Consider the following 13,067-nt stretch of genomic DNA (forward strand, 5'->3'; position numbering starts at 1 on the left):
TCCATGTCAGAACCAGAAGAACCAGATCTGTACACACAAATAAAAAGGACACTAATGAATATAAGCCGAAATATGCACAAATAAAACATGGTCTTATTACTCAAATCATTACAATTGTACGAAACAAATAAAACATCACAATTTAGTCTAAAATCTAAATAGAAGGATACATGGTCATGCAACATAAATGGAATGCTATCCTCTACTTGGGTACATCATTTCTAGTCATACACTCACGTTTTCTCCTCAACCAATCAAACCTATCCTCTTGAGTCCGCAAAGTCATGAACATCTCTCTCTCTGCCTTCTTGGTTAAAAGTACGGTAGCAATGAAATGCTCATATGTTCTTGGAGCAGCACCACACTCCTCAACTAAGGCCATGACATCCTGTATGGAACATCCAGGGTGTTCCTCCCTCCTTGCAATAGACTCACAAGAAACAATTGTTCTCTCATTCATCTCAACAATTTTACCCATCTGTTCTTGGAACCAATGACCTGTACTTGACTTAGATTTCTTTCCTTTGTTGGTAATTGTCCCTCCGCTTCTCTTTCTTGGCGCACTAGTTAGTGTCACCGCCTCTGGTTCACTATCATCATCGATGTTGTCTTCACCTTCTTCATCAACATTGATGGATGAATTGTCACATGACGGGCTCGCTTGGGAAGGTGGTACACCACTAGAGGCACACTATGCATCATTACCAGTGTTACGAAGATCTTCAAACATAATTTCCAACTTGTCTTCATTCTGGAGGCCTCTGCATCCCTTGATTTCCTAAATTCCAAAAAGAAAATAATTATTGGGTGAATTCCAAAAACAAAAAATTGCAACCCTTGTGATAATGCTTACTTTTGATGTCTACTTCCACCAACTCTCTGGCATGTCAATATTCGTTCTCCCTGCATCCCATCCAATGTCTGTCTGCTTGTTGGTAAGCTTCTTCCAAACAGCATATTCACCTTTCAATTTATCCCATTTATTCTTGAATTGCCTTCTACTGTACTCAAGCCCAGTCCGTTCTTTGAACCTTTGAATTACATTCTTATAGCCGGTCTTACTCAAATGAGTGTTCGCACGGTTTCCTTTCTGAACTTCATCGGCAAAAATGTCACACAATATACTAGTATTCTCATCATCCAAAACGGCGTCGCTGTTGTGTGCAAATTCATGTTCATAAGATGGCGGCAAGCTACGTATTACGACTATGCAAGTATTTTCGTCAAGCAAATCTCAAAGTTCCAGAATATGACTACTACTAAGCATGCATAAATGATCTCTACAAAAGGGATACGACTACTACTACACGATGCAGGTGTATACCTTGAATCAGTGAGATCAACGATGTCAGATGCAGGGGCAGCGGGAATTGGCGGCCTCTGTGCGTGGCTACTTCTAGCACCTCGTCGCCGAGCAGAGGCACCACGACCCTGAGCAGATGATGAGCCACCAATCTCCCCATGAACACCCCCAAGATCTTCGGTTGTCCTCCAATCTAGCCCAAAAGTTGTGGCACATGATGCATAAAAATCCGGCCAATCTCAGCTCCCACTGCCACGAACACCGGTCGACGCACCTGCACATGAAGGCGCAGGCTGGCTTGTTCACCGCCGCTTGGGGTCACGTCGTTGCCTGCGGGCGTGCCAGGCCACACGTCGCCTCCTGCGGATGCGCCTGGCCATGGGCCGCCTCCTGCGCCCGCGCTCGCCCAGGCGCAGCCAACCGGGGGCGCTCCCGGCCATGCGCCGCCGCCCAGCCACGCGCCACCTCCTGGGGCCACGCCCGGCCAAGGGGCGCCGCCCGGACCGTGCCCGGCGGCCAGCCGATGGGGTCGGTGCCCACGGCGTCGCCTGCAGCTCCAGCGAGGAGGGCACGGAAGCCTCCCGCCGCCGCTCCTTCCGTACCCTCCTTGCTGGATCCATCTTCAGCGCCGCCGGATCTATCGGTCTTCAGAACCCCCTCACCATCTTGCCTCTCGGGCTGCCGTGCATCCATGGAGGGAGGACGGAGCTTCTTCTCTCCGCACCGTGTGGCTTCAGCCTGCGAACGAGCAGATAAGGTTGGTTGGGGAGACGATGACAGATGCTGTAATTTGTTGTGAACTTTAGGGGTAAAGAGATACCCTAGCTGCTGGGTCTGACACAGGAGCCGATGTAAGCTGATTTTTTTTTTTTTTTTTTTGCTCCAGTGGACCGCACTGGCATGTGAGAGCGCATAAACCGGAAATCATCCGTGGGAGCCGCTCACTTAAGAGCGTTTGCTTGGTGAAGCCTTAAAACGACTTCACAAGCCGTGTGAGGAGCGGTACCAAACGGGCCTTAGTCTTTCCCCGGTCGAAGTTCCTTGCTTCTCACTGTTGGCCGCCGCCTGGCAGTCCGTGGCGACCGCTTCCTCAGCCGGTCGCGCAGCCTGGGTAGTGTCCGGGCTTGCGCCGCTCCCGTTCTTGGATGCAGGCAATGAGATGGGCTCAACGTCCACACCCTTAACGACCCCGTCAATGTGGGCTGTTTACACAGCCCTGTTTTGCTCTGGGGTTTCCTGGACTTCCGTTGTTGGGCCGATCCCCATCGTTGGGCTGTAGCAGGCAGGCTCCGGCCCTCTCGGTTCCTCCGGCTGGAGCACGGGGAGCGCCTGAGGCCTGGGCGCTGCCTCCAGAAACATGGGATCCGCATCGTGGCCCCTCACGGTGTCGAAGGAGAAGGATCCGAAGCACACAATGAGGCTATCGTCCACGATCTTGGCGCCGGTAGTTTGGGGTTCAGGTGACGTCTGATGCGCCTGCACCGTGATCTCCGGCGGTGTGTTTTGAATTTGCAGTGGGACCGGCGCTCCAGCCTCCTGGCGAGCAGTCTTCGGTCTCCAAACTGCCTTCTGCCTGGGATTTGCGCTCCGCTTCTTTTGTTTTTGACGGCGCGGCTGACGTTGCTGGTGAGTGGTGACGCTGCGGGCCCGCTGCAGCAGCCCCGATTGGAGGCCGCCTGGAGCCGTTGGGGCCTGGTACGGGCGCCGTGTGGCCGCGGCTGCGTCCGCCAACGTGGCCACCGCTGCCGCCATTGCACCCCGGAGCGCCGCCGTACCCGCCGTCGATGACGCCCCTCGAGCATTGGAACCCGTGCAACTGGGGCCCTGCTCCCCGACTGAAGTGTGTGTTGTCCGGGTTACCGTCGTGGCCGCTATCCCTGTCGTCGGAGGGCGGCGTTCCGTCCGGCGAAGGCGGCCTGGACGAGAAGTCTGCGACGGATTTGATGTCGATGAGGACCTTGTAGCCAAGAAGCTTCTTCTCCCTCAGGTACGGCGGCAGCGGCGGTCCGCCGGCGGTGAAGCAGTGCGGCGCCTCGTTCTCCGCTATACCCAGCCAGCATATCAGCGGGATTGTGGACGGATGCGCTGTCCAGGCGGTCACCTTGAACATGGAGAGGTCACTGCCCGTGGCCGTAGCCTCGTCGACGCTCTGTACCCAGCACGACGGTGCGAGGATCTTGGCCGCGGTGTCCTCCCTCCATGCGTGGGGCGGAATCCCCTCCAGCACGAGGTTGACACGGTACAACAACACCGACATGTCCGCATGCGCTAGGCGCGTCCATGGACGCAGCACCAGCGAGGTTGCTCCCAGCGGCAATGGTGTTGCCGCGAGCACTCGATCCTTGACCGCCTGAGACGCACAGATGACAATGAAGTTCTCCGGGTAGAAGTGCCTCAGGACGATCTCATCGGTTTGGACATCCGCCGCGGCAGCGATGGCTTCCCTGGCGGTGTCGATTGGGATGCCGGTCATGCCGCACCGGGTCTGGGCGACGACGGAAAACCGCAGGCTGGCCTCTGCGTTGTCCAGAGCAGCGTCCCATTGGATGTAGCACCAGGACTCCCTGGGGCGGGTGGCGGGTGCCCCTGACGGCGCGTCGCCGGAGGCGGTTGCAGAGCTGTGTCCTGGCGAGTGCGGCGGCGACGGTCCATGTGCGCCCCTCCGTCCGGCGAGCGCCGTGGTGTCGGGCCTCCGCCCGAAATGTTGTCGACGCCGGCGACGTGTCGCGGCCTCTTGCAGTCCCGCGCGAAGTGGCTGAAGCCATGGCATCTGAAGCACCGTCTGGGAAGCCTGCATGTGGCGACGCGATGAGCCGTGGACAGGCAGTTCAGGCAGCGCCCGTCGACCTCGGCAGGAAGCTGACGCGGACCGGTGCCGCGAGCTTCGCCGGCCGCCCCACGGCGCTGCTGAGCCGGTTGCGACGGCTGCGTCGGCTGGTCGGGGCGCTGAGGGAGCACATGCTGCCAGCCATCGGCGTCCGGAGCAGTCGCCCGGCGCCTCGGCCCCAGGCGCTGATGGACGGGAACTCGCTCAGGCGCAGCGACCGGAGCTCGCTGCTGTACGACGCGCTCCACCGCGTTCGCGGCAACCCGCCTCCTCCTGCGACGCCGGCGCTGGCGGCGGCGTTTGGGCACACGCTCTCCGTCAGCTCCCTAGATGGGGGGACCTGCAACGGCAGCGGCGGAGGAGGTGCCCTCCTCACGGACCGAGGTCACCTGGGGCGGAGTGACGGAGATGGCGCGGCGCGCGGCATGGAGGTAGGGGGGCTCCTCGTCGTCAGAGCGGTCACTGACGGAGATCTCATCCCAGCGCATGCTCTTGGTCCTGCCGGCAGAGAAGGGGATGAAAGGGGGCGCGTCAGGGGAGAGGACCTTACCAGAGCCGCCGGCGTGGTTTGGGTTGGTGGCTGCCGTCGCTAGAGTGTCTTGCGGCAGGCTGGGGTTGGGGGAGCAGGTGGGAGAGGGGGGAGCCATCGCTACATCCCCAAACGTCTCTCATACATTGAGACGCAATAAAAAAAAATCAAGAGTTACATTATGCTCTGTATTTAACTAGACAGGCCGAACATGCTCCTCCGACAGAACCATCGTCCACGTCACCCAAAAAACAATCTACCGTTGGATCTCGGGTTTCATGGACCAGATCTGCTCAATCGGGTTCTACCGTGCCCAGCTCTACCTGCTTCATGCTGCTTTTGTTCACCTCCCTATGATTTGGGGTAGCTTCTTCAGAATCCGATTTCTGACCGATCTGGATCCATTGAAACAGATATATATCCGGGCTTCTGGTTCCTCTTCTTCCCACGCTTTTCCCCGCACCGGCTCCCTCCCTGACCCCGACGCCTCTCCTTCCCGTCTTCCGCCACTCCTCCCGCACCACGCCGCCGCAGCTCGCTCCCCCGCCTCCCCTTCCCTGCTCCTCTATTCATCCTTCCTCCCCTTCCCCACTCCTCTATTCATCCTTCCTCTCTTGATCTCGACGCTATCTCTCTCAAGGCCGCAGGCCGAGGGTGCCCACGGCGCTGCGCAAGCTAGGGCGGGCCCCGCGCTGGCGGCAGGTGCGGGCGGGGCGGACCCTGGCGCAGTGCAGGGCGAGCGCCCCCCTGGCGCCCGACGTGGAGGCCGTCGGCGCGGGCTGGGTCCAGGCGCGGAGGCTGCTGGCGGCGCACCGGCACGACCAAACCTCACGTGACGGCTTCAGGCGCGAGAGCTCCAGGTGAAGCCGCTCTCTCTTGCTCCTCCTCTCCTTGGCTTGCTAAAAAACCCTATCTATTTTTTCTACAAACCCTACCTATCTTTGCTACAGGAAACCCTAGCTCCCGGTTCCGCTCAGCTTACAAGGAATGAAGCTACGAAGTGTCGACGCAATGATTTGAGCAACTATCAGGAGGTACGCAGTTCCCTTGGACATATTTTATTTATACAGGTTCTCTATTCATTTTGTTTCAATTCCACATTTAGTTTAGTATTTAGCCAGCCAACCTGTATTTATTTATTTTTTACCAAATTTATACTAAAATGTTCCAGGTGCTCAGTCCTTTTCCGAGACAACATTCAAAGACCACACTATTCATTAAAAAAAGTCCATGGTTAAGGGGTTTACGGTTAGTATAAAATATTTTTTACCATTATGCATTGATATTTGTAGATGTATTTAATACAAGATAATAGGACGAAATAATTTTTTTAAAGATACCATGAAATTCTAGAGGTTTTCTTCTCTTAACAATGGTTGCTATATTGAGTACTACCTACTTCTATTGACCAGCTACGCCCAAATACTCTACTACTATGGCTTGGCTGTAGACTGCCTCTTATTTCACATAAGGCCCTTTATATAGAGTGTTCCTTTACTTGGTGGCGCTGCCTACAACCCAAAAATATCTTAGGGCAAACAGATTACATGTTGCGCCTTTCTAATTTATGTACGTCAACATATATTTTGTTGCCTTCAGTTTATGATGGAAAAGTATTTTGTCCTATGTGTTTTCATTATTTTCCTTTCTTTTCTAGATAAGGCATTCAGCTTACACTTATATGGTACCAACCATGTCCTATGTGTTTTCATTAAATACTATCTAGCTTGCCTACTCGCTAGGGATACGAGGTAGACATGCTTCTTCATGTCAATTTACTTCCAATAGTGAATCTCGGTCTTCGACGGTTTGAGCTAACTTTGTTTCTTTTGTTGTCCTTTTGATTTAGAGTTCTTGGTTAGCCTTGAAGAAATATGGAGCAGTGTTTTTGCTGCCTGCTTCGGAATAGGAACCACGTAGAAGTTCTGGCATCAGGGCTGCCTCTTCAACAACAATGTGAAGTTTTGTATGCCTTGATATAGACCTACACCAATGAAAGTAGACCAACTCAACTAAGCTTATGGATTTCTCTCTCGTATGTGTTAGCACTCTTATGACCATGATATTTTATTTAGTTGCACATGATATATCATATTGATCCCTAATTCCATTAGTCTTTCTATCCGTAATTTTACCTAGCCTAATAGTTCCTTTTGTTTTTTATGGCCAACAAATGCGACTGGGAAGAGTATAATTGGAGTGCTTCAGTTCACATTTAGCAAACAAGGTAACCTCCAATTCATATTGCTCCTCTATTTCATGTAGTATCTCAGTTGAGTTGTTTGGGTATTAAAAAATAGAAACTCAATAAATATTTTTCCTTATAAATTTCCTATCATTTTACCATGTCTAAACTTTGACGCTCATGTTTCTCACATCCCTCAACCAAGGCAGCAAATTGGCGAGGGGAACTACAGCTATGATTCAAGCAGTGCCATGAATGCAACCCTTCTGAATCCAGGTCTCTGTCTGATGCCCCCTAGCTACTTTCCCCTCCATCTCCCTTTCCTGTGTTTCTGTGATTAGAAAAAGAGAGGATTCAAGAGTTCTCATGGAAAAATTTATGAATAAAATGGGTTACTGATTACACGAATTGATGGCTTCCATTCCAAAGCTCAATCAGTTAGCTATTTTTTTTTCTCAAAACAACGCAGAAAAGCTCTGTATCATTTCGTTAAGAAGAATCCATTAGCTCTTGAATTGAAACCAATTTATTTAGTCAGATTTGGGGGGCACGCAACTGTTTATATGGCCATGCATTTTTCCTCACAAAATTCAGAGTTAAAGTTTCTTGATATGCAATGTTCCAAAAAGAATAATTATTCCTGTCATTTGGCTTTAGCTTCCCATGGGCAAGTAATACTTATGGTAATGACCAACCTCAACTACTACAAAGATATTGAGTTAGGGATATCCTATGAGCCACATTTGTTCCGTACATCAATATTGTATTTTATTGACCGCCTAATTTTACATATGTGCTCTCATCAGTCAAGTTATTAGCAGTACCATGCGAAATTTTATCGTATCTGATTTATTGGTACCAACCAAGAGCCAATTCGGCATTAGATTTTCTGTACTTCAAATTCGACATTTTGTTTCCCTAAATGTCATAATGAAAGGTCAGATGTATGTCATGGTCAGCTTAGTTATGGAGAGAGTATTGGCTCAGCTATGTCAATTATCCTTATATGAGCTTCTATGAATTTTTTTACTAACTTGCCCAACCATTTAAAGGACTGATCATCTACACACCTATTCGATTTGTAGTGAGAGCCAACAGACCAGGGCAATGTGCACGGATGTGGCTTCCATCTATTCTGATTGGTAATTGAATTGTCAGGTACGGTTGAATTACTTCTGCATATCTGTCTTTACAGTGATTTACTATAGCTTTCAGTTTGATCCAACGAAATTGGCCAAACCTACTGTATTGGTGGTGTCTGAATATTGGTTCATCCTGTTGGTGTGTCGAACCTAATATTTTTGAGTGATCCACAAATTCTTTGTATGATGTGTAGATTACTATTGCATATGCTACGCTCTTTTGAGAATATATGGTTCTATTTTGCCAACTTCATATTCTACTATGGGCTAGAGCAAATTTATGCATGCTTACATTCTTCTAAAGAGTAATTTGTTTTCTATTAATTAATAGTAAATGTCAGAGACACAGTCGATACCTCAGCGACCATCTAATTCCGAATTATATCCATTGCTGGAATTATTCAGCGAAAATTCCTTAAACAAATTTCAGCCTCTGGTGCTTTGCATGCTCCTATTTTGTCATAGGAAGTCAGCAGTTACCTCACATTGCTAATTTCTAATTCCAAAACCTGTCTACCAGTTTGATTCTTAGTTCGATATCCATAGGTAACCTTACTTTGTAGTTATGCTAAAACTATGCTTTCTTGGACAAAAAGGGATGGCCACAATTAACTGATACAAATTCTTTCCCTATTTTTTTCTTGATTGATTATGTTCCTGCAGGGAGTGGTGCCACAGAACAAGATGGCATGGCCGCTTCATTTTTTTGCCAGACGCGTAAGGTTACATTTTGCAACTCAAAGGCACCTGCCTTTGCCTTGCTGTCTCAGGTTCTCTTTTGCAACTCAAAGACACCTGCCATTGCCTTACCATCTCAGGTTCTCTGTACATAGCAAAAAGTCAGCCTATTTAGAACCTTCGTCGTGGACTTGGTGTTTGTATATTAATATCACTGCTTCAAGTATACTTACTGCTCTATTCTGTAATGTTAGTAAATAACATTCTCCTCTTTAGCTTCTTCGGTCAAAAAAAATGTACCATAGATATTAACAATCGACAAATCAAACATTAGGAGTAGCACATATTGGAGCCTTGAAACAAATGGTTTGTCATTGATCAATATCTGCTGGATCCCACTTCAGATTTACCTGTGTATACTTTTCCTAGGCTTCTTCTATCCTTTTGTGCGCTTATCCAAGGGAGTACTAATGAAGGTTGCCATGAACTGATCCCAAAAAGGCTGAAGAAGAGGTGACCACCATGATCTCCATTGTCATGAACTAATCCCAAAAAGGCTGAAGTAGAGGAGACCACCATGATCTCCATAACCATAAATGTAAGCGACATATGCTTGTGTAGCTTATTGAACATATTCTGAGGACCTTGTGTATGCCAAGGATAGTCTATTATTCTAGAGATTCTTCTATGTACGTCAGCGCTTTTCTTCATTGTATTGCTATGCTGTGTCAAGGATGAGTAAAGGACCCAATACTTTTTTTCCTAGGTCTTCGATTCATGATATTACTAAATCCATGAACCATTTTAGTTTCATACCTGTATTGCGCAATTAAACATTTACACTTCAGTCCTATATTGATCCATCTCTCAACCCATAGCGTGTTGTCGTTATTCTTGGACAATAGAAATAGTCAACAGGTAACATTCTGTATGCTCATTGCATAACCAAAAAAACTACATAGACAGGTTATGCTTTCCTATTGCAATTATTATTGTTCTTTATTTTTTCTTGTGCTCATGTTTATAGACTTCTCAATTTCCTTTGGTTGTGCACATGTCAACTTGGTCAGCTATCTATTAATTGCAATGGACCTGCCATCATTCCTTTCAGGTTAGAACCAGCTTGATTAAAAGTGGATGCAAAACTGCTTAGAGAGTAATTGATGAATTCATAAGAGCAATAGGCTTTGACCTCGTCGGGGGACAAATCTTGGTCCTGCATTGGACAAAACACAGGTTAAAAGAAGGATCTGCCAATTAACATTGGTACCTTCTCCTTCTAATTGTTTTTGGTGTTTGGTGTTTGAAAAGGTTCAAAAGTCAAAGAAGTGCAGTGTTTTCTGCAAGTTGTTTACTCAAATTTCGTTTTGATTACTTGAGGTTGGTGAAGAGTATCCCTAGAGAAGAGATATATGGGGTTTGATGAACTTTTTGCCTATTTGTTTCAGTATTTGTAGAAAGAAAGCTTACAAATACAACAATGTAGCACATAAAAATGGACCCAGGGCCAATAAATAGTTCCAAACATACAATTTTAGTGTTCTTCCAAATTAGCTCTGGCAAAAAATTACCGCATACATCCAACATGATCTAGAATGTCAAACCTCACTTCCATACATCCAAAGCACCAATTCAGAATACTCAATGTTATAATGCCTTGAAAAGAACAAATAGCTGACATTTTTTTGCACTTTTATATTTTCCCTCTATTTATTTTCTGTGACTCTCATTATGTTATTTACCATAAACATGTCTATTGTTTGCTAAAACTAGTTACATTTTTAACATATCTGATGGGCACGCAGCATATTTTTGCAACGAGCTATTCTAGCTTCTCCTGGTACAGTCTCATTATCTCCAGTCCTCTTTTCTAGGGGAGTCAGAATGTGATGCAGAGAATAAAACTCGATCAGTTCATATGAATAGCAATTATTCGTGTTGTATTTTTGTCAATAGTTAATTTTCATTATTGGTGGCATCTGATTGTTAAGAGACATTTGCAAGTTCTCTGTTATTTTTCTTATTCTTAAATGTTGGTATTAGTGAGAATGTAATTTCAGCAATTAATCCATACGAAGACTTTGACCAACTAAAAGTTACTATACTCGATAGTGATTATTATCCTCTGCATATTTGTTTCTATTATGTACAGAAACTCAGAAGAAGCTATATGTAATGCTTGGAAAGGATCTCTCTTCAGACAATTCTACCAACTGATAGGTAATTTCCTTTATGGTCATCGCATAAGATTGTTGCGTATAAGTTGCATTGCATCAGCAGGTTATGATAAAAAAATATTATCACCTGTTGGAGTCTAATATGATTATTACCCCAATGCTTAGACCTGTGCTCTATCACAAACTAACAGATTTATGCAATCTGTGAGTGCACAATATATCATTTGACAACGTGCTTTCATTTTCCCTGTCAAAGACTACGAAAACTCTAATTCTATTCAAATGCTAAAGAAGTGAATCATCGTTGCCTGGATCGCTTGGATCACTCGGCCTCAAGGTGTAAGCCTGCGAAGGTAAAATACATGCTTCACATCTATTTTTTAGTTAGTGCCCTTTATTTTAGATCGTCGCTCAAATCTGAAATTGGTTATTTAGAGACTTCCATGCAACCTATCACACTAAAAAAATATGCTACGTATTCTTCTTTGAATTCTTTCAGTCAACCACCAACCAGGTTTCACAAAATGATTTAGCCTGCTGATGATGCTCTTTTTTTTAAACTAACCATAGTGGAATGCTAGATTAAAATGATGAGGCTTCCAATTTTGGTCTCTGCTCAAGTAGCACAATTCATGTAGACATAGCCCAAACATTTTCGTATGTATATCATACCTGTCATTGTTGGCTTTCATAGCCTTAATCTTATTATATCAATAAAGAACGTTCTGAATAAGGAAGGTTCTTTGCGCTATAAGAAAAATAACTTTTCCTTTTTAACAAAAGAAACATCCATCCTAACATTTTTATGTACCCCATCCAAATGAGTCTTCACAATTTTGTCTTTGCGCCTAAGGCAAAGTCTAATATTTTTAGGCTAGGTTCAAAAAGATTTGTTGAAGCGGCTTCCTAGCGAAGTTGCTTCTCATCCTGCTTCTCATCTTAACTACTAAGACAGATATTTGTACACACACATGAGTGGGGACCAAAACAATAAAAAAACAGGTCATGAGGGGAGCCAAAACAACAAAAAAACAGGTGACGAGGATAACGACAGCTTAGAGTTGATTCCTACTTAGAGTTGTACACTAATTCTTTTTTTGTAAGATTGACTCTATAGAGAAACATTTGATATCCCTTTCATGCTACAGTTAATGTTCCTATTAGTTCAGGCAAGGTAAATGCTACTATTAGTTTTAGTTAATAAGTTTTGAGTTCATTCTTATTTTTTGCGTTGGGGTGTACCGGTTTCATGGTCATGTTAGCTGCTTCCCGTCTTTTAGGTAAGAAGAACAACAATATTAGTCAAATCCTTTGATTTGGTTGCAACTGGTTTCTTTTCGACACTCTGGTCGCAATTGCTGAGGTGGCCGAAGATCATCTCCGGCGCATACAAGCCTTCCTTCCGGTCGAGCTCCATTGGGATGCCTTCCGATCATAAATGGAGATGCTGCACCGGGCCACGTCGACCTCCACGCGGAGGGAGTCCATGCTTGGGTCGTGCTGCTTGTTGGCGGCGTACACTAGCCTCTCGTCGAAGATCCTGTAGAGGCCTGGTACATATGTGACCGCGCGGGGAACGATGGCACTAGGCTCGTGAACCCAGAGCATCTGTGTGATCTTCTGCACTGAGCCAAGGTAGTCCTCTGGGAGCAGGAGGATGCGCTCCTGTAGAGTCTTACCGCCTTCGACCGCGACGGAGTTGAGCTCGGGGGCGGTGCGACAGGGCATGGTGTGCGCTAGGGTTTGGGAGAGGCGTGAATGGTTGTGATAATCGCGTGAACTGTTCATCACTTCCCTCCTCCACTCAATTTTATCCTCGGTTTCTAGGCCTTCTTCTAGTTTATTGATAGAGCCTTTTACCTGTGTGCCATTAAAAAAGTTTGTAATTACACATAAGCCATTAAAAAGTTGACCGCACACAGGTGCCACTACTCTAAACTTCTTTGCCTTACAAGTTATTCCGTCCTTATTCTGTTTGTTTTTCACCGTTTGGTAGCCCTTACAGGTGGGACCGACCAGTGAAATTGTCCATGTTGCCCTTAGGCGGTGGAGACCATGTTGACTACAATTGACCGCCACCTTAATCCCTCGCTCTTCCCATCTCACTCAAGTCCTCTTTCCCCACACCCTAGCGGCGTCAGCGAGGAGAGAAGAAGACAATCCAGCCCTGCTTGCGGCTGTGGCGTGAAGAGAAGAACCCCCTAATCCTCCCATGCTTGCGGCGTG

At 46.9% G+C, this 13,067-nt stretch overlaps 2 protein-coding genes and 1 long non-coding RNA gene across 5 annotated transcripts; 1 reads left to right on the forward strand and 2 right to left on the reverse strand.

Annotated features, from left to right (window-relative positions):
• Positions 1-2,218: 2,218 nt before the first annotated feature.
• Positions 2,219-4,136, reverse strand: LOC136507423 (uncharacterized). The gene has a single exon (XM_066502154.1). The coding sequence runs from the start codon at positions 4,098-4,100 to the stop codon at positions 2,760-2,762; it is 1,341 nt and encodes a 446-aa protein (XP_066358251.1). The 5' UTR covers positions 4,101-4,136; the 3' UTR covers positions 2,219-2,759.
• A 999-nt stretch (positions 4,137-5,135) lies between these two features.
• On the forward strand, positions 5,136-9,867 carry LOC136507432 (uncharacterized). 3 transcript variants are annotated; one of them, XR_010771748.1, is made up of 9 exons: positions 5,136-5,519; positions 5,610-5,693; positions 6,509-6,694; positions 6,847-6,886; positions 7,050-7,120; positions 7,930-8,002; positions 8,650-8,756; positions 9,094-9,262; positions 9,776-9,867. It is a non-coding gene; the product is annotated as an uncharacterized lncRNA (long non-coding RNA). The 3 variants fall into 3 exon arrangements; XR_010771747.1 differs by having other exon boundaries at positions 8,650-9,262; XR_010771749.1 differs by having other exon boundaries at positions 7,054-7,120; positions 8,650-9,262.
• A 2,348-nt stretch (positions 9,868-12,215) lies between these two features.
• Positions 12,216-12,569, reverse strand: LOC136469202 (DNA topoisomerase 2-like). Its single transcript, XM_066467494.1, has one exon. The coding sequence runs from the start codon at positions 12,567-12,569 to the stop codon at positions 12,216-12,218; it is 354 nt and encodes a 117-aa protein (XP_066323591.1).
• Positions 12,570-13,067: the final 498 nt, after the last annotated feature.

This window comes from Miscanthus floridulus, chromosome 1 (assembly GCF_019320115.1).
Source record: "Miscanthus floridulus cultivar M001 chromosome 1, ASM1932011v1, whole genome shotgun sequence".
Lineage (NCBI taxonomy): Eukaryota > Viridiplantae > Streptophyta > Magnoliopsida > Poales > Poaceae > Miscanthus > Miscanthus floridulus.